We start from the raw sequence: 24,201 nt of genomic DNA on the forward strand, positions 1-24,201 counted from the left end.
TGTAGTGCAGAAACTTTTATTTAAATTATCGGAATCTTTGCACAAAACATTTACAAAAATAACTATTAAAAAGGATTGTACATTGATTGGTATTGTGTTTATTGAGGGTAACCCAGTTCTCTGAGCATGTTGGCCTCGGCATAGATCTGCCGCTGTAGTGGTATAGGCAGCTTCTCCCTCCACTTGTCCACTGGGGCCGTGTTGACAGCCTCCTTCACCTGATTGGACGATGGCTCCAATCTGAGGGGGGGGGGCAAGGCAGTATCATACAGTCTAGACTACAGCAACAATAATTATATACTAAAGCCTTAATTACGTAGAACAAAGGCAAAACATTAAGTATATCAGCATAGTAGGGGCAAGTGATGGATGGATATCGAAGTAGTGGTGATGTCATAGATACCTTGATAGAGAGACTCCTTTGTTGATGAACTCCTGATGACGCAGAACATTGTCATGCCAGTCCACTCCTAGGAAGCTCAGTATCCTAGTCATCATAGCCTTGGGGTCTGCCACCAACTCCTCATAGTGGACCGGTAGACACACCTCTCTGCCCAGGACCTTGCAATCACTGGTCATCCTCTGCACCACTCTATTCCAGAACATAGCGGCTGATACAAAGTCCTTATTGTTGACACCTGATATAGTGACATTGCGGGTCACTATTGAGTGGGCCACTGCACGTCCATCACGAATCATTAGAATAAACTTTGCCTTTGGGTACAGTCTCTGCAGATCATTCATATAGTTGAGCAGGAGTGGGTCTTTGTTGCACAGATGCTTGGCAGGCTCTCCGTGATGTGTGATGATGTAATCCACAAAGTTCCTAGTGGCTTGGTCCAGTGTAGCGTCGCTCAGTCCAGCCTCGAGCAGCCTCTCATGTTCCTTACCAGCTTTGTTCCATTTAGATCTCATGCTGATGATACGTGGTACCACACGAGTCTCCTCACCGCAGCGTATGTCCGGGTGTGCGTCTAGCATGACTCGAGCAAGAGTTGTACCACTGCGAGGTACTCCTCCAACAAATATGATTGATTCTAGACTTCCATTCTGTGTCTTCTCTGGTGCCGGTGGTGGTCGAATAGGTATAGGGGGTGAGAGGATCACTTTAGGGATGGGGGCTAGGTCAGATGATGTCGTCTCTACGGTACACTTCCACACCATGACTTGGAACAGTAATATCAAATTGACAATAGCACTGGCGGCCAGCACAACTCTCAGAGGCTTGGAACTCATGGCATGCATCACTGTCTTCTTGTAATTGTGTACTTATTTACACATCCTCCGCGATATGTGTAGCTCGGATAATTCTAATTAAAGCACACTTAATGTACCAAAACACACCTTTATTGACCTTTGACCCTAAGCCTGGACTCAAATTATTGTAGCCATGGGAACAGATATACAGGTGAGCACTAATTGGTGATAATAAATTGAAATTCAAGATCAATGGCTGCTAATGAGGTACGCTTTGCTGTAGAGGCCCCCCTGGTAATGAAGAGCGAGTATGAGTGTGACCTGATGATTGAGGCACTCAGTAGAGAACTCACTGCAATAAAGGTTAAGCAAAAACATAACTAAATCAATAATAATTTGTGAAAATGGTTCGGAGATTGCGAAACTAATACTCAGTGCCTGTATGTGTTTGAACCTTGACCCCTCACCATGTAGGACCATTTGGCCTTCCTCACTCATCGTCTGTACACTGAGGAGAACCAAGGGAAAGTCCCTACACAGCAAGCCACGCCTCCTCCTCCGAACAGATCTCCTCTTGTCTCTCCTCAGCAGAAGCATACCAAGAAGAAGGTATTGCTACCTTATACTGTCACTCCCTATACACACACGTACACTGCTCCACAGCGCCTCCTCCAGGCTGCTAGAGACAGGAGGAAGAGTAGCCAGGCTGAGTACTTGTCACTGGTGGACCGCACTGAGGGAGCTAGGGCAGACGCTAGGAAGCAGTGCTTGGCTCTAATGCAGCGACATATACAAGACCAGCTGGCCACACTGAAGAAGAGGTCAGGAGAACTGAGGAGACGAATGGCCAAGAGGGAACACAGGATAAGAGTGAGGGAGTCACCGTTGGTTTAATTTGTATCTCAAGTGTCTATTTCTTGTAGTTGGCTAAGATTAAGTTGAAGCCACCTCGACACCGTTCCTCTGGAGTGGATGATACCTCATTCCTGGGTAATGTGTACCTGAGCAGCTTCTATAAGGTGTGTGGTTCTAACTCTGCTCTGTGTAGACTACTATACAAGTAATGCTAGAATGTGATAATCTGAATCTGCAGATTGTTGATGAGGAGCATCGACTAAGGAAGGCGGGACAGCTACAATCTTTGAATGACCTAAAGACATTCTGGGAGGACATGTTGTCTCCACTCATACCTCACACCCCTACCCCTACACCAGGACCAACCATTCACATGCGTGATGATAATGACAGTGATGATGAAGGCTACACAAACTCCTGGGCGCTCACTGCCCTCCCTCCAGACAGTAGGGACAAGGTGAGGCAATGCACTGTGTGTACATGATACTGAGTGTGCTCTACCTGTAGTTACCAGTCAGGACTTCAGCACTGTACAATGATCAAGAGTTGGAGTTTGTACCAGTAAGTCATTCTGTGCATATTGATTGCCTACTCATTCTTATTATTATTGTAGAGTGTCCTGCCCAAGCTACGCTCGATTGCTGACATTCTAGATGAAGGAAAACAACTCAAAAAGGTGTGATTGTATTGTCCAAGTATACTGTAGCCATGGTTACCTGTCTCCAGGAGGCTCCACACCACACACACCACACTGGAGTGGAGAGTGTGACACATTGTCTTCATCAGATGTACCAGCAATCAAGAGCCAATGAAATGGCCATGAGACGTCTCCTACCATCATCACCAACCTTTGACCTACCACCCCTCTCGTCATCCACCCACTCTCCTGACACACTACCTCCTCAATCAACCTCACTACCCCCTCAATCAACTACACCACCCCCTCAATCAACCACACTACTACGCCACTCCACCACTTTGTCCATTCCTCCACCATCTGTGAACAAAGCTACTGCATCAATACAATCCAGCCCCCCGCAGCCTCTACTAGCCCCCCTAATACTGCCCCCTCAGCCTCTACTAGCCCCCCTGACTATGGACAGTGCACTGGGGGAGGGGAGAATACTTGTAAGTGTGGCTATGAATATTGGTGCTCAGTGAATCATGACTCTTGTATTTACTGCAGGAGCCCAAGTGCAAGAGTAGCTTATGGACTAACTTTATAACAGCTCAAATATGATTGTTTGTGCATTAATATTGAATGTACAGTGTTGTATCTCTTTTGTTGTATGATGGAAAATAATAATAATTATCAATGGATCTACAGTGATAAGTTTGCGCATGTGCAGAAAAAGTCACGGTTGATGGGCATTTCGCGGGAATTGATGGAAAAGGGGGACGGGCCATTGGAACGAGAGCGCCACTCTAGCTAGCTGTGTACAAGTACAAGTACTAGGATGTTTTCACCTGCTCCGAGGACTGAAGCTAGCTGGAGTGAAGACACTCCATCACAGGAGTACAAGAGCTCGCCAGGCAGAGCTAGGATACTCTTGCTCTCCCCTCACTCGTTTGTCTCACCCAGAAGAACTCAACACAACTCCAGCAACACTACTAAGAGGAGTCTCAGAGCAGCAGCCAAATTCGATATTGTGAGCTACCTCCCCTCCGAGATTGCAGTCACCATATTCCAGCTCCTCTCTCCGGCAGACCTATGCAAGTAAGTTACCATACCTATAAGAGAGTACATGTGGTGTACTGTGTGTGTGTGTTAGTATTCACACTCGCTAATTAATTAATGTTGTGTGTGCTCTTATTACACTGCACCATGTCCTCCTCCCTGTGCAGTGTGTGTCAGGTGTCCCAGAGGTGGAGTGTGTTGTCAGGGCTCGGAGGATTGGACAAGATACGCAGACGCTTTCTAAGACAAGCCAGAGAGAAATATTCAGAGAACAAAGTAAGTAGCTACTGATAGCTAAGCTCTTGGTATGGTAGCTAGTAGTGCTGTTGTCTGAAGCATTGTCTTGACTATCGTCCCTCCCCTGTGTAGGAGAACTCTACACAACTGCCCACTCCTCACCTACTCAGATCTTCATGCAGCCCTCTCACTCTCATCCAGTCATCATCTATACAACGCTACCGTACCCCCAGTCCTGGACCCCCTGTGGAGGCTGTGGGGGGTCTGGCCATCTGTGACCATGAGATTCGTCGCTGCTTGTTTCCCGGGCAACCACCACCACCCATCATCACAGAACCCGACACCATTGGCAAGAAAGCCAACAAACACCGGCTCAAAAGACTCTAGATATTGACACAGATGAACATTATAATTTATTTTCTTTTTATTCACTTGGAAGTTGTACTGTCAAGTCACCTTTTAATATTTAATAATAATTATTATTGCAAACAACATTATTGTCAATAATAAAATAATTAATTAGAAAAAAAAAATTCAAATGGAAGTTCTTTTTCGAGAGGCCTTGATAAGTCTTTTTAGCTTTGTCTTCTTCCGCGATATATTCTGCATGAAGGACAGTGAGGGGTGTGGCCAAACAATAAAAGGGGTGTGGTGTAACTACCTTGGGTTTGTCTGTATGGGTGGACGTAACCATAGCGTCATCATTGTCATGGATACCATTTCCAGTAGAGTCGTCAATACCAACCACTGCATGTAGACAAAACGCATGTATCACACACACACATACACACACACACACCCACCCACCCCCCCCCACACACACACACACACACCAGGCGTAGTGGAGTCAGCGGGGGCCATGATGAGTTCCACTGTCTCCACTTCATTGTCCACTGGTTTGCTTGATAGTTCAACTGTCTTCTCATTAGCAACTAGTGACATCTTCTGACATGAGTATTCCACAAACATTGACAACTGGAGGGGACAAGTGCTGACTAAGCATACTCACACGATTGCTATATAAGCACATGGGAATGAGAGCGATTGAATGCATCAATTTGAAATTGGACAATCACAAATTACGGGCTTTCAAAGATAGCTATCAAAAAATAAACCTTTGCTTTAAAATTGGTGGACTGATTAGCACAGAACTTGTATCCATACACAGAACCGCACCCACCTCTTCTAGTCTGTCCAGTCGCTGAAGGTGTCTCTCCGTGTATGGTATAAACCCTTTGATGTGGTCACCAACATCCTCCAATGAGAGGAGCACCTCCTGAGATAGGTTGCCTAGCAACACTGCCAGGACAGACTGAGCTACATGACAGTGCTTGGCATTTTGGTTCCAGCGAGAAGAATAGCGCACCAGAGAAGCTGTGTGTGTGTGTGGTGTGGGCGTGTGTGTGTGTGTGTGTGTGGGTAGTACCTTGCTGGTCTTGTCTGAGTGAGAGGATAGTTCCGGTAAACTTTGACCCAGCGGCTCTTCCTTCCTCTAACAATTCTATAGCCATAACAATAACTATAATAATACAGCCAAACACCCACACATACGCCCACATGCCTTGTAGGAGTGCTACACACACCCACACACGCCCACGTACCTTGCAGGAGTGCTAGTAGTCTGTACGGCTGGTCCAAGGATAATGCCACGCCCACTGCACGAACATAGTCCTTTGCCAGGAGGAGATTGTCCAACTCTTGTTGTCGTAGCAACAGCTCCTCCTGTTTCTCAATTTCAGCTTTTTCCACGCTCTCAGAGACATCCTGTAACCAAGGCAACTAACGAGACACTGTCACTATATAATTGCTCACCTTCCAGGTACAGACGAGTGAGTCCCCGCCCCCGGAGACCACCTCCCCACCATCCTCTCCCACAGCTAACGCCCACACTCTCTCTGTATGACCATCCATAGTAGCAGCACATTCGTTAGTGCGTATAGTCCACACCTTGACCAGTCCATCGCTACCACTGTGTGTAGGTGTGGGTGTGTGTGGGTGGGTGTGAGGGGACGGACGTGGGGACAAGGCTAGTACTGAGCATGTACATGTACATGCATGGTTTACGTTGTAATTGAACATCTTTCAACAGCCATAACTTTACTACAGTTGATCCAATGTCAAAATTTTTATGATGTTCTGAAAGCTTAGAAAAATACCTTTCAAATGATGTATTTTGACCCACAATTTCGTTGGGGCCATAATTTGTCATTTTTCGGCCTTGGACCATGGGCTATAATCCATGGTATCGTCAAATTGGCAAATACTTTTATCTCTCAAATACGAACTTTGATGACACCATTTGAAAGGTATTTTTCTAAGCTTTCAGAAAATCATAACATTTTTGCGATTGGACCAACGGTACGAAAGTTAAGGCTGTTGAAAGAGTCCCGAACCATTGATTAAATATGGGGGTGTGTGATTACCTGGAGGCTAGTTGCATTCCCCTGGAGAGGAAGGCTACCTTGAGCACTGAGTTAGTGTGACCCTCAAAGGTCTTGACACAACTGAAGCTGGAGAGAGCCCACAGTCTCACTGTGCCATCCCCAGAAGCACTGGCTACACACTGTGTAATAATACATGTAATAGGTGGTGAGATCATAGTAGCTACGCTAGGTGGTGGTGGGGAGGTTGCTATGTACACACACGTCACCTGATCTACGGGGGAGAATTTTACAGACCACACCCCTCGACGATGACCTTTAAATGTCCCTAGCAACGCTCCATCTTTCACACTCCACAGTTTAAGAGTCCTGTCCTGAGAGCCAGTCACAAACACTTTATCATTGGGCGCCACATCCACAGCGTTGATGTCCTGCACAAATCATGTGATACACCGCCCACTCCACTACTACACTCCCGCCCCCTCACCTTGTCATGTGCTAGCTGTGTATACTTGACGGAGAGCTTGCTAGGCTCCTCCCCTTCCTGTAGCCCCTTGAGACTCCATAACTTCACCGTACAGTCTTGACTGCCACTCACAATAAACGAACCTTTCACTCTGATTATGGAGGACACAAACTCAAGCAAATTATAGGACAAACTAATGATACCTTGACAACGCCACTGCTCCGACATAGTGGGTGTGGCCTGTTCCCACAGCAACACAATGTAGTGTCCCAGAGCAGAGCTTCCAGAGACGAATGGTGTTATCTCTTGAGGCAGTCACGAGGGAGTGACCATTAGCATCAATAGAGAGGATGATACCAGTATGCCCAGACAGGCTCTGACAGTGACCAGTAGGGCGATGGAGCAGCTTCACCTCCTCAGAGTTGGTGGCTACTGACAAATAGTCTCTCCCTATATAACACACGTCTAGAACCTCGTCCAGGTTGCCTAGCAACTGCAATGGAACAAAGAAACAAGCTACAAACATGAGTCGTTAAATAGAGCATCTTGGCCATAACTTCAGTTCCGTTGGTCCTAATCACATTAATTTTATGATTTTCTGAAAGCTTACAATGAGTTTGTTTAGATGATGTGTTAAAATCAAAAGTATATTTTAGCCTGTTTTTGACAAAATACCATAGCCCATGGTATTTTTCCGTAAAGAAAAAATTATGGTCAGTTACAAATTTGAGATTTGAGCATACCATCTGAACGGGCTACTTTCAGAAAATTAGAAAATCGTTTAAATTGTATCATTAGAACTCTAGTTACAGAGCCAACTCTAGTACTCTACATTGCTCACCTGCTTAGTTGTGTTGAAGTGTTGGGTTGAATTGTATATAATGAGAGAGTGGTCGAAGGTGACGCCCACTAACAACCCTCCGCTGTACAGGAGTCCAGAGTAGCTCTGAGACAAGGCAGGGAGGGTGGCAATAGGGTCAGAGGTCAACGAGTTCCATAAACGAATAACCCCTTTGTCACCAGCAGTAGCAAATGCAACACCCTCAGAAAGAGAGCGCTTCTTTTTCTTTGATTTGACGAAACCATCTAGCGTGTCCATGGGAACCACAACCAGACCCTCCACGGCCTATACACACAGTACCATAACAGTGGCAGTAGTAAGTGGCTTACCTCATATACTGGGTGTGTGTGTGTGATTGTGCCTGAGGCCAGGTCCCACACTAACACCACCTGATCTCTACCACCACTAGAGGGGGAGGGAGGGTACTAACAAGAGATGCTGTTATAATGATTACCTGATGAGTAGGTCTCCTCCGAGTGATAACTCGATGGCTGTCACAGTACTCACATGACCACGCAGTACTTGTACACACCTGAGGAACAAGCAATGATATACCAGGGCTCATATAGTATAGGAGATATGATCATACTTGCTGCTCTGGAGGTCCCATACTCTGATGCTGTTATCAGCTGATGTTGAGAGGAGTTGTAGACGTGATGGGTGGAACTGGACCATGCTCACCACTCCACTGGAGCCACGCAGGTTGTGAGTGCAGTAATATCCTCTACAGTCCCACACCTTGATGCTACTATCAGTGGAACCTAGGGGGGGGATGTGGGTGTGGGGGGTTGTGAGTGCAGTAATATCCTCTACAGTCCCACACCTTGATGCTACTATCAGTGGAACCTAGGGGGGGGGGTATGGGGGTGTGGGTGGGGGGGTGTGGGGGTGGGGGGGTTGTGAGTGCAGTAATATCCTCTACAGTCCCACACCTTGATGCTACTATCAGTGGAACCTAGGGGGGGGGATGGGGGTGGGGGTGGGGGGATGTGGGGGGGGGGTATGGTGGTGGGGGGATGTGGGGGTGGGGGGGGGTATGGGACTGGTGAAACACACACTGCATAATAATGTCACTTACCAGAGGCTAATAGAGAAGAAGTGGCATCAAACGCCATGGTTACCGTGGGTCCATTGTGGGCCTATAAGAGTCATACATCAATCACATGATAACGTTGTACTGTATGAATGTACCTTCCATGAGCGCACGCACTTTGACCCCTCTTCATTTATCTCGTACAGTTTGACTAGTACAGATCTCCATCCCACGGAGAGCAGTGATTGGTCGATACTCAATGCCACACTAGCAACACTGTCCTCCTCCTACACACACGTAAGGTCATACAGGGTCAAATGATAGGTACCGCATACACTAAAGGTCATGTGGGGTACCTCGGTTATACTTAGTGTCGTTTGTCCGGTCTCTACATTGACAGCCTTGACAAAAGAGTCACATGACGTGTACAAGACACGGCCATCACTAGATAGGATGACATCACCACCAGTGTAGAATGGCTCCAATCTTTCACCAGCCTCAAAACTGGAGAAATATGGTGTGTAATTATTGTTCCACAGTGTGTAAGCTTATGCGAGTATATGCATGGTTTTCACTTGCTTACCTTGTTTTTAGATGAACCACATCTCCCGAGGGTGTTTTTATTCCCTTGGGCATCACTATAAAGCCTTCCCTGTCTATGTACTTCAATTCTAAAGCTTTCTTCTGTCTACTCCTGCCACGTGGGTGAGTGCTGCCACGAGGGTAGCAGCCCCGCCCTCTTCTAGCCTCGTTAATAACACGTCACATAGGAGAGTGGCTTGCGAGACTACCGGAATAATACTCAATCAGCCACACCACACCCCCCTCTTTGCACAGATTTTGCACGAAGAGGGGGCGTGGCTGGTTAAATGGCTGCTCCACTGAAGACCTCACAGCTAGCTGCCTTCACCTTCTGTGCGCGACAGCATGGCGCGGATGAGTGCGATACCAAGGGCCTCCCGCTCACTCCCAACACTACCAACATCCTGGGCCGCGCACAATATCTACTCACGCTACAGCATCCTCATCTAGCCGCTTATCTGCATTTCAAGAAAACCAAGAATGGTATAAGTTGTGTCAGCCACGTTACACACCATTAGTTGTGTGTAAACGATTATAAGCCTCTACTATTTATACAAGCCCTCACACGCCCACACACACCCCCACATGCACACACACACACACAGAACGTGTGCTATTGGTGACCGAGTGGTGCGATGATTGTCTAGAGAATCATGTCAAGTCAGGACGCTATTCTGATCCCGCCCACCTCTCCAGACTAACCAATCAGATCCTCCAAGCATTATCGTACCTCAATGATATTCGATTGGTTCATCGTGACCTTTCTCCATCTCGTATTCTCCTCACCCCGGAGGTGGGTGTGGCTTGGCAGCAGGTGTGCGTATAATAATATTTTGTATTTGCGCAGGGTGAGGTCAAAGTACACAACTATGGGATGTACTACATGACCAAGCTCGGCAAAGAAGTCAAATTTCCCATTGGGTAAATTTATGTGTGATGTTATTAATGATAATTATTCATAACTTGTGTGTAAAGGTCACCACGGTACATGGCACCAGAGGTCATTCTGACGGGTCCTGATACCATACATCCCTCCAGTCCCAAGGTAGCGTCACTCCATCATGTGCTAACATACCATGGCAATGGTACTATAGATGATGGTTATTTTCGTTGGTGCAAATGTTCGGATGAACTGTCCAATTAAATATTTATAATCATTCGTACAGCTCAGGATAGTAACGTAGAACTTTTGCGATAGTTTATTTTCGTATGATGCTATAATACCAAATGCTAATAACACGCTAATAACACGCTATCCGGTGCTCCCACATACAAGGTTGACGTGTGGTCATTAGGTGTCATACTACTGGAGCTAGTCATGGTGAGTCATAGCCACACCCACTATACATAAGCTACACCCCCTCCAGGAGACGCCACTATACCCTGACCTCTTCCTGAGGAATGGACTTAATTCCTTTTTCAAGCGATTGCTACTACTCAAGGAAAACTATCAGAGTGAGTTACCATGGCTACCATACGCCCCCCCACACACACGCCCACACACAGGGAAGTCTGTCCATCCGCTGGGAGCACTGCTGAAGGCACATGGCGCTGCCGATAAGGTTGTCATGACAATTCATACACATTGATTATATATGGACATTCCTCACACACAGAAGTTATCCTCTGAGCTGTACTCCTTCCTGGAGGCTTGTCTCATTCCAGTATCCAAGCAACGGTGAGTTAGACCCCCCTGTGTGTACATTACCCCCCACAGTCATTACCTGGTGAGTTAGACCCCCCACAGTCATTTACCTAGATCAGTCTTAGTCTGTTTAGTATAAGTATAATTTATGAGCAACGATAAATTATTTCTCTTTTGGATTATTGCTGTCATGATTATGGCAGATCTGATGCCAGAGAGCTGCTACAGCATCCGTTCATCACTCGCTACAACCATCCGACCAATCATATGACAGAACAGGTAACTATACAGTCACCAGGGCACAAACTTGTATCCAGCTATGGACATAACGTTAACACACACACACACACCCACACACACACACACACACACACACACCCACACACACACACACACACACACACACACACACACACACACACCCACACACACACACACACACACACACACACACACACACACACACACACACACACACACCCACACACACACACACACACACACACACACACACACACACACACACACACCACACACACACACACACACACACCCACACACACACACACACACACACACACACACACACACACACACCCACACACACACACACACACACACACACACACACACACCCACACACACACACACACACACACACAGATAGAGTACAAATTTCTTTCTAGTCCATTCACTAATTTGATTCGCTGCTCTCAACTTGCCACACCCACTATGGACCACGTGAATAAGCCACACCCCCTTCCTGATCACCTGACTGAGCGTCCAATGAGAGAGGTGTACTACTTGTGGAATCTAGCCGGAGGAGAGCTGGAGGCAGAGCTAACCAAGAGAGGGATCATCCAGACATGCCCTCCCGTCACCATATTGCCACGGTAACTACTCCCCAGTTATATATGGACACCCCCTATATAACCTGTGTGTGTGTGTGTGTGTAGACTGGTGTTGAACAGTGGTGAGACGTTTGGGTCCCCTCTAAACAGAGTCGCCCTCTATGATAGTACCATCATCCCACTCTCACTGGAGCAGCTCAGAACGGTGAGTGTCAGAGCTGTTGTTAGGCCAGAGCTGCTGTCAGGCCAGAGCTGTTGTTAGGCCAGAGCTGTTGTTAGGCCAGAGCTGTTGTTAGGCCAGAGCTGCTGTTAGGCCAGAGCTGTTGTTAGGCCAGAGCCGCTGTTAGGCCAGAGCTGTTGTTAGGCCAGAGCCGTTGTTAGGCCAGAGCTGCTGTTAGGCCAGAGCTGTTGTTAGGCCAGAGCCGTTGTTAGGCCAGAGCTGTTGTTAGGCCAGAGCCGTTGTTAGGCCAGAGCCGTTGTTAGGCCAGAGCTGATACATAACACTTATTGTTATACAGAGACTGGAAACCATGACAACGCAAGACTATTTCCCATTGGAGGAAACAGAGTAAGTAACGGCAAGCACGCTGTATATATATAACTCCCGCCCACACAGGTCAGAGTGCAAAGTTGAGTGGTCCACTCTTCATGAGTCTGCCAAGTTGCCATTGACGATACGAGAGAGTGATGTGGAGTACCAGTTCCATCGTGTGGTCGTGTTCTCTCGTCTGCTGGAGGGCTACCCATACACAAGGGGGCGTGTCATGGGGGAGTCCCTAGTGGACGTGTGCCCACTGTACAGAGGTGACATCTGGGCAGCTCTGCTAGGAATCAAGGTATGCATGGTACATGTGTAATATTCTACAATATTTTACGGCCAGCCATTTTACTTAATTACTGTAGTAAGCGAAATAGAGTTGTGAGACTGAGTGTGTGTCTGACCTTTGACCTCCAGGGTGACATTGGACGTGTGTACGAGGCCATAGACAAGGACACAGCCACACCCACTGATCGACAGATTGATGTGGATATCCCACGCTGTCATCAATATCATCCCCTCCTGTCCTCCAGTGAGGGGCACAGCAAGTTCAGGAGGATACTCAAGTCTTGGGTGGGATCACATGCAAGGCTGGTATACTGGCAGGGTACGTGCGTACACATGTCATGTGATAGTCATGTGATCCCATCTCCTTGGTTACAGGTTTGGATTCGCTGTGTGCACCGTTTCTCTCTCTCAATTTCAACAACGAAGGTGCCGTATATAAAGTAATATTGAAGTCATTGTCTGTATCCATATGTTTGCAGCTTTGGCCTATTCATGTTTAAGTGCCTTCATTGACAAATATCTGCACAAGTTCTTCCTGAGAGACAACTCTGCCATCATGCAAGGTACCCTCCCCCCACACCCACACCCCACACATACCCCCACACCCCCACACATACCCCCACACACTCCACACACACCCTCACTCCACCCCCCACAGAGTACCTGGCTGTATTCAACCAGCTAGTAGCATTCCATGATCCAGCACTGTTCAATCATCTGGACAGCATTGGATTCGTACCAGACGTCTGTTACTATATAACCATGTAGTCATGTGATCTATTGCCCCGCCCCCACAGCTCTATGCCATCCCATGGTTCCTGACCATGTTCACACGTAAGCCACTGTCCCTATATAACCACATGATTGTGTCCCTATATAACCACATGATTGTGTCCCTATATAACCACATGATTGCGTACGTACATATAATTAATAATTAACTACATAATTATGCTGTGTGTGCATGTGCTGTGTGTGCATGTGCTGTGTGTGCATGTGCTGTGTTTGCATGTGCTGTGTTTGCATGTGCTGTGTGTGCATGTGCTGTGTGTGCAGATATTCTGCCCTTGAACAAGATCTACCACTTGTGGGACACCTTGTTGCTAGGCAACAGCTCATTCCCGCTGTGTGTGGGTGTGGCCATTCTCCTCCAGCTACGTGATGATCTCCTCTCCTTTGATTTCAACGAATGCATCCTGATGTTCTCAGACCTACCAGGTACACACTAGTCACTAGGTTGGTGTGTCTTATCCTCCCCTCCAGATCTTGACATACAGCAGTGTGTGTTTGATGCTGTACGACTCTATCAGCTGACTCCGCCCAGTGCCGTGGCTAGACTGCATGATCCCGCCCACTCACAGCCTAACAACTGTCTCCCTGAAGCAGCGGTATGCAAGCACACACGCACACACATATACTCACACCCACCTACACCATACACACAGTGCCGACAGCCCCTTCCACTGGACGTTTTGAGGGCGGAGTCTTGTCCTCGTATATCTGCCCAAGATCTCATCACTCTCGCTAGACTAGAGCCACAAACCCTCGGCTATAGCGGCAACTTGACCTCTGACCCCATCAAGGACAACCCCCTCATGGCAAGGGGCGGGGCTAGAGGAACAAAAAAGTCACGTCAACGTGCTGTGATTATTGACATCCGTCCAATGGATGAATTCCGGGCAGGTCATGTGATCCACTCTCTGAATATGCCCCAGGATACGGCATTCCTTGCTGATGGTTCGCTGTCACCGTCACAGCCTGGGCTCGGGCGTGTACCGAGGGGGCGTGTCCTCGTGGTCACTGGTAATAAGGGAGATACGGGACCCGTGGTATGTGAACTCTAACACTACAATATTATAACTTTGATTCCTTAATGTGTTGCTAATGTCCGATCTTCAACAAAGTTTTTGTATTTAGAAGCTGTTTGATATTCTACAATTATATCAGTTAGACATCTCTTTATACCAATATTCCTAAGAATGTATCTGTTGTCTATATTAACTCATCTCTCCCTCTTTGTGTGTGCCCCCATCTCTTCCTCTTTGTGTGTGCAGTTTGCTCGTCAGTTGGTGCGTCTTGCTTTCCCCAAGGTATGTGTGTTGGATGGGGGCGCTGGGGTGTTGCGAACACTCGGACTATTGACCTCTCTTAACAACGACCCTTAGCAACAACTATTGCTCTATTTTTATTACTGATTTACTCGTACAATTAGACAGGGTTACATTCATTTTGTACAATTTAATTTGTTATTTAAAAAGACACAATAGATTCTTCATCTGCTATTAATCAGAAACAATCTAATGATGCGTTGTTAGCAAAACAAGCAGTGCTATTGAGTACGCTGGCTGGTAGAGTGTTGAGGCTGAACACAGCTAGTCCTAGAGTGTTCACTGACAGAGCTACTATTCCAATACACAGCAGATTCATGAAGAATCCAGTCAACACCTATAGCAGGGGGGCAGGGGTTAAAGTACACCTATAGCAGGGTGAAGGGGTTAAAGTATACCTATAACAGGGGGCAGGGGTTAAAGTACACACTAATCTCACAGATTACTGCGTCAGAAAACACTGACTGCACCAGCACTAGAGTACAAGCACTAGAGCAGCACTATAGTACTAGCACTAGAGTACTAGAGGCCACTGTAATAGCATCCAGTTGGACTCACCATATCGTAGACCTTGATGTAGCCATAGGTGAATGCTATAGTGTTAGGGGGCGTGGCCACGGGGAGCATGAAGGCAAAGGAGGCGGATACTGTGGCTGGTAGCATGAGGTACAGCGGATGGATGCACAACTCTTCAGCCTACAGGAACGAGGGAGGGGGTGGTGTCACACATCACACGTACACACTACACACACACGCCCACTCACCAATCCTCGGAGGACGGGCAGGAAGAGAGTGGCGGTGGCTACATTGGAGAGGACCTCAGTCACCATAGCAACAATGACGGAGACCAGGAATGCAATTAGTGGAGTGGGCAGACAACGCAACACAGTCAAGTAGTCTCCCAGCAATCCACTCAAACCTGAGGCCTGCAGTGAGTGGTCACACACACACACACACACACACACACACACACACACACACACACACACACACACACACACACACACACACACACACACACACACACACACACACACACACAGGGTATGTACCTCTGCACCCGCTGCCAGTGCGAACCCTGACCCCAGTACGATGACAACATTCCATGGTAACCCAGTCTGTACTGATTTCCAGTCTAACAATCGAGGAGAGTTACCAGCACCAATCCAATCTGTGTGTGTGGGTCCATGTGTGTGTGGGGGGTCCATGTGTGTGTGTGGGGGGTAGTGTGTGTGGGTCCATGTGTGGGGGGGGTAGTGTGTGTGTGGGGGGTCCATGTGTATGTGGGGTAGTGTGTGTGGGGGGTCCATGTGTGTGTGGGGGGTAGTGTGTGTGGGTCCATGTGTGGGGGGGGGTAGTGTGTGTGGGTCCATGTGTGTGGGGGGTAGTGTGTGTGGGTCCATGTGTGTGTGTGTGGGGTAGTGACTCACTGGAGGGACAACACGGCTGAGAGGGGATGAGGAACAGTAGGAACACTATCACAAGAACTGTAGTAGCATCTGTGAAATAGCTGTACACACAGACACACATTAACCAATGGCTCAGGACTCTTTCAACAGCCATAACTTCAGTACCGTTGATTAATTTCATGAAGTTCTGAAAGCTTAGAAACAGACCTTTCACATGGTACCATCAAAGTTGATATTCGAGAGATGAAAGTATTTGACAATTTGGAATTGAACCCACTCAAGGGAACGCAAAACTATTGCTGGAACGCAAAACTATTGCTAGTGAATTGAACCCACTCACGGGAACGCAAAACTATTTTCATTGTACTGAAGTTATGGCTGTTGAAAGACACCCCCCCCCCCCTCCGTTTAATTAATGATTTTGGGAATCTTTCAGCTGCCATAACTTGAATTCTGTGGATCGAAAATCAAACATTTTATGCTTTTCTGAAAGCTTAGAAAGAGACCTTTCAAATGGTACCATCAAAGTTGATATTCGAGAGATAAAATATTTAGCCGTACCATGGATTATAGCCCATGGTTCGAGGCCGAAAAATGACAAATTAGGGCCCCATATGAAATGTTGGATAGAAACACATCGTTTGAAAGGTAATTTTCTAAGCTTTCAGAAAATCATAAAAATGTTGACATTGGATCAACTGTACTCAAGTTATGGCTGTTGAAAGACACCCCCCCCCCCCCCCACTTCGATCCGTTTAATTAATAATTTTGGGAATCTTTCAGCTGCCATAATTATAACTTGAATTCTGTGGATCGAAAATTAACAATTTTAGGCTTTTCTGAAAGCTTAGAAAGAGACCTTTCAAATGGTATTAAAGTTGATATCCGAGAGATAAAAGTATTTGGAATTGAACCCACTCACGGGAACGCAAAACTATTGCTGGAACGCAAAACTAGTGAATTGAACCCGCTCATGGGAACGCAAAACTATTGCTAGTGAATTGAACCCACTCACAGGAATGCAAAACTATTTTCATTGTACTGAAGTTAAGGCTGTTGAAAGACACCCCCCCCCCCCCTCCGTTTAATTAATGATTTTGGGAATCTTTCAGCTGCCATAACTTGAATTCTGTGGATCGAAAATCAAAAATTTTATGTTTTTCTGAAAGCTTAGAAAGAGACCTTTCAAATGGTACCATCAAAGTTGATATTCGAGAGATAAAATTATTTGCTAATTTAGCCGTACCATGGATTATAGCCCATGGTCCGAGGCCGAAACATGACAAATTAGGGCACGGACGAAATTTTGGATTGAAACACATCATTTGAAAGGTGTTTTTCTAAACTTTCAGAATATTATAAAATTTTTGACATTGGATCAACTGTACTCAAGTTATGGCTGTTGAAAGACACCTCCCCCCCTCCGTTTAATTAATGATTTTGGGACAGCTGCCATAACTTGAATTCTGTGGATCGAAAATCAAAAATTTTATGTTTTTCTGAAAGCTTAGAAAGAGACCTTTCAAATGGTACCATCAAAGTTGATATTCGAGAGATAAAATTATTTGCCAATTTAGCCGTACCATGGATATTCGAGAGATAAAATTATTTGCCAATTTAGCCCATGGTCCGAGGCCAAAAAATGACAAATTAAGGCACGGACGAAATTTTGGATTGAAACACACCATTTGAAAGGTATTTTTCTAAGCTTTCAGAATATCATAAAATTGTTGACATTGGATCAACTGTACTCAAGTTATGGCTGTTGAAAGACACCCCCCCCCCCTTCCGTTAAATTATTATGATTTGGGGAATCTTTCAGCTGCCATAACTTCAATTCTGTAGATCGAAAGTCTAATGGTTTTTTGAATGCTTAGAAACAGACCTTTCACATGGTATCATCAAAGTTCATATTCGAGAGATAAAATTATTTGCTAATTTAGCCGTACCATGGTCCGAGGCCGAAAAATGACAAATTAGGGCACGGACGAAATTTGGATTGAAACACAGGAATTTTTCTAAAATTTTGACATTGAATCAGCTACAGTTATGGCTGTTGAAAGATGTTCAACTACACCCACTCACCCGTAACCTAGTTATTGGCACACCAATACTAACAGCTATTATTAGAGTAGCTATGTCCTGGACCTTGCTCCCCCGTCCTGACTCTTGAAGAGGCTGCTCCATCCAGGTATGAACCGTGGGTCTCTTGTAAACCATAGCACAACCAGCAGAATGAACATGACCAGTACAATCACTTCAGCATATCTGCAAGAAACATTATATCAACCAAAACTATGATTATCATACTCACTTGATTCTTCCCAACTTGTTGTACTGTTCTTTAATGACCTCCTTTGCTCTAGAACTGTCCAACTTGGGCACATTGAGACCAAACAACTTGCGCTTACACCACACAAAACTGTGGATGGAAGTGGAGGTCATATATACTGATGGCACACCCACACACACCACACACACACACACACACACGCCCACACACCTGTCATCACAGAACACCAGAGAGAGATACAACCAGGCACAGACGAGCGCTAGAATCATGGGAGGGGCTGCAAATGCAAACCACAGACCAAAGTTGACCCCCAAATCCCTACAAGAAAAAATGAGATATCTAGATACATAACTTGAGGGTTCAGTACTTGTGTTTGGAACGTTCAATTCAAGAATAAAACATACGTTTAGTAGCTAGTTGAAAGTACTACTGACACAATAGATGGCAAATACAAGATGTCATACAGAGTGCACTACTCACCCAGCCAATCCGTTGAGGACAATATTGGGACCAGTTCCAGTCAGAGTAGCTGTGCCCCCAATGTTGGCAGCGTAGGCCACACCCAGCATCATAGCTTTAGCCATACGATTGAAACGCTTGTCTTTTGCTGCCTCCAGGGGGTCAGAGGTAAATGTGTCGGCTACATTTAGCAGTTGACTTGTCTCAGTATTGGATTCTGGTGGAGATGAGAAATTGTCCGTGTCCTGGCCGCCAGTTCCAGAATCAGATTCCTCTGATATCCGTTCTCCATTCTCAGAGCTAGAATCTTCAATGTCTACAGTTACCATAGTGGTCTGACTGCCCTCGGCTGTGGGGGGTGGTGTGGGGGGTCTTCCCTGAGCTGTGGGGGGTGGGGTTTGCTCAATTGAGACCTCCTCCCCTCTCCTAGTGTATCGGACACGCCCCTCTTTGCTCTTTGGGAGTTTGTTCTCGTTCTTTATTTCCTCCAGTACAGCGTTGGCTATGGGTAGCATCATTGCTGACGTGGCAGTATTGCTAATCCACATTGAGAGGAATGCCGTTGTACCCATAAACCCTAGCAACAGCCTGATGAGGGGGGTGGCTTATAATAAGATATGGAGTAATAATATTATACTCACCATCTAGGACTAGCTCCAACAAGCCTCATGACAGACAATGCTATACGTCGATGAAGATTCCACTTCTCCACGGCAACGGCCATCATAAGACCCCCCAGGAAGAGTAGGTTGGTGTCTCTGAGGTAGTTCCTAGCCACAGCATCAGAGGGGAGGACCCCCAGTGCAGGGAAGAGGATGAGAGGCAGCAGCGCTGTCACTGCAATGGGGACCACCTCTGTCAGCCAAAACACAGCAATAAGGATTATAGTGTAGCCAGCTCTGGCTGCCTGGGGGGCAAGAGGGGGGGGGCAAGAGGGGGGGGTTATTTATAGGAATATAATGTTATGATTACGTACGTTGACATTCCAGTCCAGTGGTAGTGCCAGGGGTAGGAAGATGAGAGGAGTGAGCACTATGACTAGTGTCCTCCACCAACTACGCAGCAACCGTGTCACTGAGTGTCTCCAACAGCACAGCATCAGTCTCCTAGCCTTTCCCTTACCACCCCCTGTGTGTGTATGGGGTGTGTGTGGGTGTGGGGGGGTGTGGGTGTGTGGGTGTGTGTGGGTGTGGGTGTGTGGGTGTGGGTGTGTGTGTGTGTGTGCAGGCAGTAGTAGTATGCTGCTCTACAGACTACCTGATCTCACCATATACAGAAGCCTCCTCCTCCTTGCCATCAGATGACTCCTCCACCAATGAGGTAGTATCATCTCCTCTAGCTCTCTTCACTAACAAGGTAGCCATGCTGTCGTCACGCCCCTTTCTTTGTGACGACCTTTACCATTATTCAGCAAATTCTGCTGAGCTGGCATTTCCGTATAGATCTACAAAGCTTAGCTAGCTAGCTAGCTGGATCCAAGATGTCTAACTTTCTGTGTGAATTGCCCCCTGAGGTGGTACTGAAGATCACTGGCTACATGGAGGTCCCCGATGTGCTGCGGTGTTTGCGCGTGTGCAGAGGATGGACGGAGATGCTTTGTGTTGGAGAGATGACCCCATTTTGGCGGCGTGCCTGTGTCCATGCTGGCCTCCCCCAGTACTATGTCAAGGAGAGGATGAGATTCAGCAAGTTCCCTAATGAGCTGTTTCATGAGATACGTCGCCACAAGATGACCGTAGCAACTCAGAAGCCAACCATTCATTCCATCAGAGGAATTCATCCATTTGAATCGACTCAGAAATGTGAATATGCCGGAGGAGGTTTCTTTGTCAAGACGATTGATTATTGCAGCCTTGAGTATGAGGAGACCATTATCGGAGAGTTTAGTCCTGACAAGAGGACCATTGTCAAGCGAGATGCCTTCAAGAGTGATTGTGGGCAAGTTATGTGGGCTCACTACCTCGGTGGCAATGTAGTGTATCAAACGTATGGAGCAAGATGGTTTCGTTATAACGTTGAGAGCCGACAGTTAACCGAGCTAACCCCGGGGAAACGAGAGAGAGGACTAAACTACTCAATAGGACTTTGTCGTCATTGTGTGTTCCTCATGTTGGTGTCCACTGAGAACTCGATGCATGGCTACTCTTGGATACTGCATTTCCTCAACTTCAGCAATGGCCGAGACCGCTGTCCACTGGAGCTCAAGCACAAGACTCCCATACCTCATGGGATCACTCAGTTCATACCCCGCCCTGTTACCGGTCACCTCCTCCCACTCAATGGTGACTGTTCCCAAGGTCACTTGCTCATTGTACAAGGAGGCACCGGCGCTTGCGTGTTCAAAGTAACCCATAGCGATGACGAGGGGATTCAAGTATCCTCCAAACCTATTGGAAAACTGAACCCATTTTTCGATGTTGACATTGCAGTGATGGTGGTCAACACTACTAGCGAGATGATACTCTCCCACGATGAAGAGGTGCTGGGGATCATAACCTGCGTTGTCTATCCATTCCAGTCTGGCCTGTGTCTGCATGTGTTTGATACGCGCACCTACGAGAGGATTAGCTCAGTCAAGGTGGACTGGAAGGAAGGATTCAATGATGGCTGTGTGTTGTCTATTAGTCGACTGTACGCTACTCTCGCTGTGGGCCACTCTAAAGGCATTGTCAAGTTGGTTCATGCTCGCACTGGTCAAGTCTTGCTGGAGGTGTGTGGTTTGAGTCGTGGTTTGCCCCCTATAGTGCCGATGTCAAGGCTGCTCCTGATTCACTATCAAGGGACCTATGGGGAGGATTGTATGGTGGATGTGCAAGCTCCTCTCAACCTCGTGGTCTTGTACAGGAAGGGAGTTAGAGACATTGCTGGTGTGTGGTTCTCTCCGTACCCCGCCATTCAAACAAGAGACTATGTTGTCAACTTGAGTGAAGAATCAGAAGATGATAGGGACGATTAGCATATATATTTTTGTATTATTTTGCTGTAATCATGATTGTACATTCCATAATTACTTTTGCAAATCGTTGGGTTTTATTTAGATTACAAAAATTGTGATTGTGGTAAAGGTCGCTTCATTCAAGCGGCATTAGCTTGGATTCGAGGCAACATTTTTCAAGCGACTTATATTAGAGGAATCTGCTATTTCTATCGCGCATGCGCTAAAGCACGTGTAGTGCCTGAAGGCAGTTGCTGGGAACTGTGACTCAGTTGTCAAGATGTTCAGTAAACGAGACGTGTCTACTGTTGCTCCTCAAAAGATGAGACGATTCTTGATGTTCACTGTTCCCTCTTTGGTTCTGTTGGGTTTGCTATCGCTTACCGGCTGGCGGTGGTGGAGGAAGAGAGTCAGGAGGCCTACCTCAGTGGACCATTCTACTGCCCTAGTATCTGTGCAGCACTCACCATCAATCTCGGAGGATTCTGGCGTTAACGTTGTGGACGGTGCCCAAGTTGAAGAAAAGAGCTGTAAAGAAAACCTAACAGTTGCTAGCGGAGGAAATGCTGAGTTGACAAACAAACCACACTGGAAATATCCCACTGCCTCAAGTGATGTCAATTCTGAGACCATGTCTGAAGTTGGGAGCCTTTGTTCCTCTGAGGAGGTCTTCTCTGAGACACAACATTTTGAAATGTCTACTTTTACTCCTGGAATATCCAAGGCAAAGAAAGTTGCTGTTAGCCAATCTACGTCTTGTGTTGAAGACCGGCCATCCCACGCTATGCAGATGTTGAAGTCTCTCAGTACTCCTAATCTTGGACCCATCAATTGGCCCAACAGGAAGCGTGTGATGATACAACTCCCCCGCGATATGGTGGGTCGATTTATTGGTAAACAAGGCCGCAACATCAAGTCCCTCATGGCTGAAGCTGATGGAGCTCATGTGTATGTCAACCAGAAGAACCTGCCCAAAGATGCTCTCATTGTACCCTGCACTGTTCAAGGTACCTGTGAACAAGTGGAGAAAGCTCTCAAAATCATTGCTATTCGATATCCTGAGTTGGATCTGCCTGGACAGTTGGACAAGAGTATCAACAATCAACAACCTTTCCCCAGCCCGCTATTTGGTACCCCTCGACTAAACGGAGAATCATGGAACACTACTCTTGCTGCTGCTCAAATCCCCTCCTCACCATTCAAGGCTATGGTGACCTACATTGAGAGCCTTAGTCGATTATGGATTGTACCATACAACAAAAGTGCTGAGCTGGACGAACAACATCAGAGCATGAGTTATACCTACTGCTATGCCGTTGCTACTGGCAACGACACCACATATGCGTCTGAAGGTGATGATAGTTTACTCAAGAAGTTTTGTGCTGTTCGAGTGAGTGACATCCACTGGCTGCGAGGACAGATGGCTAAACTGAATGATGAGGGAAGCAACTACGAGGTGTTATTAGTGGACTATGGGAGTACTGTCATGGTCCCGCATACTGCCATCCGACCACTCAGGTGAGTTGTTATATTGTGTGTGTGTGTGTGCTTATTGTGTGTGTATGCAGGAGAGAGCACACTACACTGCCCATACAAGCATTTCCCTGTGAGCTGGCTAATGTCATCCCTAATGATGGTAGGACCACACACATACACACACACACACACACACACACACATGCACACACACATGCACACACACGCACACTAACAGCTACTCTAACCCATACAGCCATGTCAGAGGATGGACTGATGAGTCTACAGACACTAGTGGAGGGCATGGTTCTGGAGGTGCATATCACAGAGCTGCCAGCAGCGCCTCTTACTCCTGGTAAAGACACTCCTGGTAAAGACCCCACCATCGTTATCAAGATAGAGGGAGAGGAGGACATGACTGAGGCCATGACTGAGGGAGGGACCACAGAGCCACTGTCTAAAGAACCTCATGAGGAGAATATTGTTCTAAAGTGGTTCCATATTGAACCAGCGCCACTCGTCGAACTATACACACGATTTGGATCAGACGTAAGTCAGGAATGTGTGTGTGTGTGTGTGTGTGTGTGTGTGTGTGTGTGTGTGTGTGTGTGTGTGTGTGTGTGTGTGTGTGTGTGTGTGTGTGTGGGGGGGGGGTGGTTGTAGATTGCTTTCTTTGTGCAGTGTGTTACTACTGGTTTTACATGTGCTCATCTTTTATCCCCTCAGAGTCCACTGTTTATCAACCGTGAGTTGGTGGAGAGGGGCTTTGCTATCTGGAAAGAAGGGCCATTGGCTAACGAGAGTTGATTACTGACAAACGGACTTCCCATTATTTAACACTGTGAAATCTCAACAAATTACGGCAATCATATCACTTGTACTTATGTCCACTATGTCTGCTAATATTCTGATCACAATGTAAAAACAAT

The 24,201-nt window shown here is 46.8% G+C and overlaps 8 protein-coding genes across 10 annotated transcripts; 5 read left to right on the plus strand and 3 right to left on the minus strand.

Annotated features, from left to right (window-relative positions):
- LOC135340259 (protein-tyrosine sulfotransferase 2-like) lies at positions 1 to 1,325 on the minus strand. The gene is made up of 2 exons (XM_064536580.1): positions 404 to 1,325; positions 1 to 240 (listed from the first exon to the last, which is right to left on the minus strand). The coding sequence occupies exons 1-2, from the start codon at positions 1,243 to 1,245 to the stop codon at positions 99 to 101; spliced, it is 984 nt and encodes a 327-aa protein (XP_064392650.1). The 5' UTR covers positions 1,246 to 1,325; the 3' UTR covers positions 1 to 98.
- An 83-nt stretch (positions 1,326 to 1,408) lies between these two features.
- On the plus strand, positions 1,409 to 3,370 carry LOC135340260 (uncharacterized). Its single transcript, XM_064536581.1, has 9 exons — positions 1,409 to 1,560; positions 1,672 to 1,806; positions 1,861 to 2,067; positions 2,121 to 2,216; positions 2,291 to 2,509; positions 2,560 to 2,613; positions 2,666 to 2,728; positions 2,779 to 3,180; positions 3,239 to 3,370. The coding sequence occupies exons 1-9, from the start codon at positions 1,450 to 1,452 to the stop codon at positions 3,290 to 3,292; spliced, it is 1,341 nt and encodes a 446-aa protein (XP_064392651.1). The 5' UTR covers positions 1,409 to 1,449; the 3' UTR covers positions 3,293 to 3,370.
- Positions 3,371 to 3,425: 55 nt separating this feature from the next.
- LOC135339432 (uncharacterized) lies at positions 3,426 to 4,459 on the plus strand. Its single transcript, XM_064535530.1, has 3 exons — positions 3,426 to 3,769; positions 3,898 to 4,006; positions 4,100 to 4,459. The coding sequence occupies exons 1-3, from the start codon at positions 3,510 to 3,512 to the stop codon at positions 4,352 to 4,354; spliced, it is 624 nt and encodes a 207-aa protein (XP_064391600.1). The 5' UTR covers positions 3,426 to 3,509; the 3' UTR covers positions 4,355 to 4,459.
- Positions 4,420 to 9,431, minus strand: LOC135339413 (transducin beta-like protein 3). Of its 2 annotated transcripts, none has more exons than XM_064535501.1 (19): positions 9,272 to 9,431; positions 9,045 to 9,192; positions 8,847 to 8,975; positions 8,734 to 8,794; positions 8,245 to 8,416; positions 8,110 to 8,187; positions 7,985 to 8,060; positions 7,656 to 7,940; positions 7,018 to 7,307; positions 6,836 to 6,965; positions 6,618 to 6,779; positions 6,391 to 6,530; positions 5,780 to 5,936; positions 5,569 to 5,731; positions 5,394 to 5,468; positions 5,148 to 5,341; positions 4,801 to 4,942; positions 4,636 to 4,714; positions 4,420 to 4,571 (listed from the first exon to the last, which is right to left on the minus strand). In XM_064535501.1, exons 1-19 carry the CDS (start codon positions 9,322 to 9,324, stop codon positions 4,502 to 4,504), a joined length of 2,604 nt encoding a protein of 867 aa, XP_064391571.1. In that variant the 5' UTR covers positions 9,325 to 9,431; the 3' UTR covers positions 4,420 to 4,501. The 2 variants fall into 2 exon arrangements, with proteins under 2 accessions (XP_064391571.1, XP_064391570.1); XM_064535500.1 differs by having other exon boundaries at positions 4,420 to 4,570; positions 4,629 to 4,714.
- Positions 9,432 to 9,517: 86 nt separating this feature from the next.
- LOC135339412 (TBC domain-containing protein kinase-like protein) lies at positions 9,518 to 14,872 on the plus strand. 2 transcript variants are annotated; one of them, XM_064535499.1, is made up of 22 exons: positions 9,518 to 9,753; positions 9,876 to 10,063; positions 10,118 to 10,191; positions 10,246 to 10,315; positions 10,547 to 10,591; positions 10,638 to 10,725; positions 10,777 to 10,832; positions 10,887 to 10,948; positions 11,119 to 11,194; positions 11,579 to 11,808; positions 11,872 to 11,971; positions 12,285 to 12,334; positions 12,383 to 12,602; positions 12,722 to 12,911; positions 12,968 to 13,018; positions 13,072 to 13,155; positions 13,251 to 13,336; positions 13,390 to 13,426; positions 13,700 to 13,810; positions 13,856 to 13,980; positions 14,038 to 14,421; positions 14,647 to 14,872. In XM_064535499.1, exons 1-22 carry the CDS (start codon positions 9,558 to 9,560, stop codon positions 14,755 to 14,757), a joined length of 2,634 nt encoding a protein of 877 aa, XP_064391569.1. In that variant the 5' UTR covers positions 9,518 to 9,557; the 3' UTR covers positions 14,758 to 14,872. The 2 variants fall into 2 exon arrangements, with proteins under 2 accessions (XP_064391569.1, XP_064391568.1); XM_064535498.1 differs by having other exon boundaries at positions 9,519 to 9,753; positions 13,649 to 13,810.
- Positions 14,816 to 20,283, minus strand: LOC135339414 (Na(+)/citrate cotransporter-like). Its single transcript, XM_064535502.1, has 12 exons — positions 20,129 to 20,283; positions 19,838 to 19,989; positions 19,503 to 19,768; positions 18,883 to 19,449; positions 18,613 to 18,720; positions 18,424 to 18,531; positions 18,258 to 18,377; positions 16,131 to 16,210; positions 15,753 to 15,871; positions 15,465 to 15,626; positions 15,259 to 15,396; positions 14,816 to 15,037 (listed from the first exon to the last, which is right to left on the minus strand). Exons 1-12 carry the CDS (start codon positions 20,223 to 20,225, stop codon positions 14,879 to 14,881), a joined length of 2,076 nt encoding a protein of 691 aa, XP_064391572.1. The 5' UTR covers positions 20,226 to 20,283; the 3' UTR covers positions 14,816 to 14,878.
- Positions 20,268 to 21,912, plus strand: LOC135339418 (uncharacterized). Its single transcript, XM_064535509.1, has one exon. The coding sequence runs from the start codon at positions 20,342 to 20,344 to the stop codon at positions 21,815 to 21,817; it is 1,476 nt and encodes a 491-aa protein (XP_064391579.1). The 5' UTR covers positions 20,268 to 20,341; the 3' UTR covers positions 21,818 to 21,912.
- A 104-nt stretch (positions 21,913 to 22,016) lies between these two features.
- On the plus strand, positions 22,017 to 24,200 carry LOC135339415 (A-kinase anchor protein 1, mitochondrial-like). The gene is made up of 4 exons (XM_064535504.1): positions 22,017 to 23,314; positions 23,365 to 23,432; positions 23,529 to 23,821; positions 23,999 to 24,200. The coding sequence occupies exons 1-4, from the start codon at positions 22,077 to 22,079 to the stop codon at positions 24,077 to 24,079; spliced, it is 1,680 nt and encodes a 559-aa protein (XP_064391574.1). The 5' UTR covers positions 22,017 to 22,076; the 3' UTR covers positions 24,080 to 24,200.
- The last annotated feature ends 1 nt before the right edge of the window (position 24,201 follows it).

Source organism: Halichondria panicea, chromosome 8, assembly GCF_963675165.1.
Source record: "Halichondria panicea chromosome 8, odHalPani1.1, whole genome shotgun sequence".
Taxonomy (NCBI): domain Eukaryota; kingdom Metazoa; phylum Porifera; class Demospongiae; order Suberitida; family Halichondriidae; genus Halichondria; species Halichondria panicea.

Excerpts from the sequence above, each read along its gene's own strand:
- LOC135339412 (XM_064535498.1), top strand. The coding sequence starts at position 9,558 with ATGGCTGCTCCACTGAAGACCTCACAGCTAGCTGCCTTCACCTTCTGT. Across the intron at positions 10,833-10,886 it reads CACATGGCGCTGCCGATAAG|AAGTTATCCTCTGAGCTGTA; the intron begins GTTGTCATGACA and ends CCTCACACACAG. Across the intron at positions 12,603-12,721 it reads CAGCTCTGCTAGGAATCAAG|GGTGACATTGGACGTGTGTA; the intron begins GTATGCATGGTA and ends TTTGACCTCCAG.
- LOC135339418 (XM_064535509.1), top strand. The coding sequence starts at position 20,342 with ATGTCTAACTTTCTGTGTGAATTGCCCCCTGAGGTGGTACTGAAGATC.
- LOC135340260 (XM_064536581.1), top strand. The coding sequence starts at position 1,450 with ATGGCTGCTAATGAGGTACGCTTTGCTGTAGAGGCCCCCCTGGTAATG. Across the intron at positions 2,068-2,120 it reads AGAGGGAACACAGGATAAGA|TTGGCTAAGATTAAGTTGAA; the intron begins GTGAGGGAGTCA and ends TATTTCTTGTAG. Across the intron at positions 3,181-3,238 it reads TGGGGGAGGGGAGAATACTT|GAGCCCAAGTGCAAGAGTAG; the intron begins GTAAGTGTGGCT and ends TATTTACTGCAG.
- LOC135340259 (XM_064536580.1), bottom strand. The coding sequence starts at position 1,245 with ATGCATGCCATGAGTTCCAAGCCTCTGAGAGTTGTGCTGGCCGCCAGT. Across the intron at positions 241-403 it reads AAAGGAGTCTCTCTATCAAG|ATTGGAGCCATCGTCCAATC; the intron begins GTATCTATGACA and ends CCCCCCCCTCAG.
- LOC135339415 (XM_064535504.1), top strand. The coding sequence starts at position 22,077 with ATGTTCAGTAAACGAGACGTGTCTACTGTTGCTCCTCAAAAGATGAGA. Across the intron at positions 23,433-23,528 it reads TAATGTCATCCCTAATGATG|CCATGTCAGAGGATGGACTG; the intron begins GTAGGACCACAC and ends TAACCCATACAG. Across the intron at positions 23,822-23,998 it reads ACACACGATTTGGATCAGAC|AGTCCACTGTTTATCAACCG; the intron begins GTAAGTCAGGAA and ends TTATCCCCTCAG.
- LOC135339414 (XM_064535502.1), bottom strand. The coding sequence starts at position 20,225 with ATGGCTACCTTGTTAGTGAAGAGAGCTAGAGGAGATGATACTACCTCA. Across the intron at positions 18,721-18,882 it reads GTCCTCAACGGATTGGCTGG|GGATTTGGGGGTCAACTTTG; the intron begins GTGAGTAGTGCA and ends TTTTTCTTGTAG. Across the intron at positions 15,397-15,464 it reads TGCCCGTCCTCCGAGGATTG|GCTGAAGAGTTGTGCATCCA; the intron begins GTGAGTGGGCGT and ends TCGTTCCTGTAG.
- LOC135339432 (XM_064535530.1), top strand. The coding sequence starts at position 3,510 with ATGTTTTCACCTGCTCCGAGGACTGAAGCTAGCTGGAGTGAAGACACT. Across the intron at positions 3,770-3,897 it reads TCTCCGGCAGACCTATGCAA|TGTGTGTCAGGTGTCCCAGA; the intron begins GTAAGTTACCAT and ends CTCCCTGTGCAG. Across the intron at positions 4,007-4,099 it reads AGAAATATTCAGAGAACAAA|GAGAACTCTACACAACTGCC; the intron begins GTAAGTAGCTAC and ends TCCCCTGTGTAG.
- LOC135339413 (XM_064535500.1), bottom strand. The coding sequence starts at position 9,324 with ATGCCCAAGGGAATAAAAACACCCTCGGGAGATGTGGTTCATCTAAAA. Across the intron at positions 8,976-9,044 it reads CGACACTAAGTATAACCGAG|GAGGAGGACAGTGTTGCTAG; the intron begins GTACCCCACATG and ends ACGTGTGTGTAG. Across the intron at positions 6,531-6,617 it reads AATTCTCCCCCGTAGATCAG|TGTGTAGCCAGTGCTTCTGG; the intron begins GTGACGTGTGTG and ends ATTATTACACAG.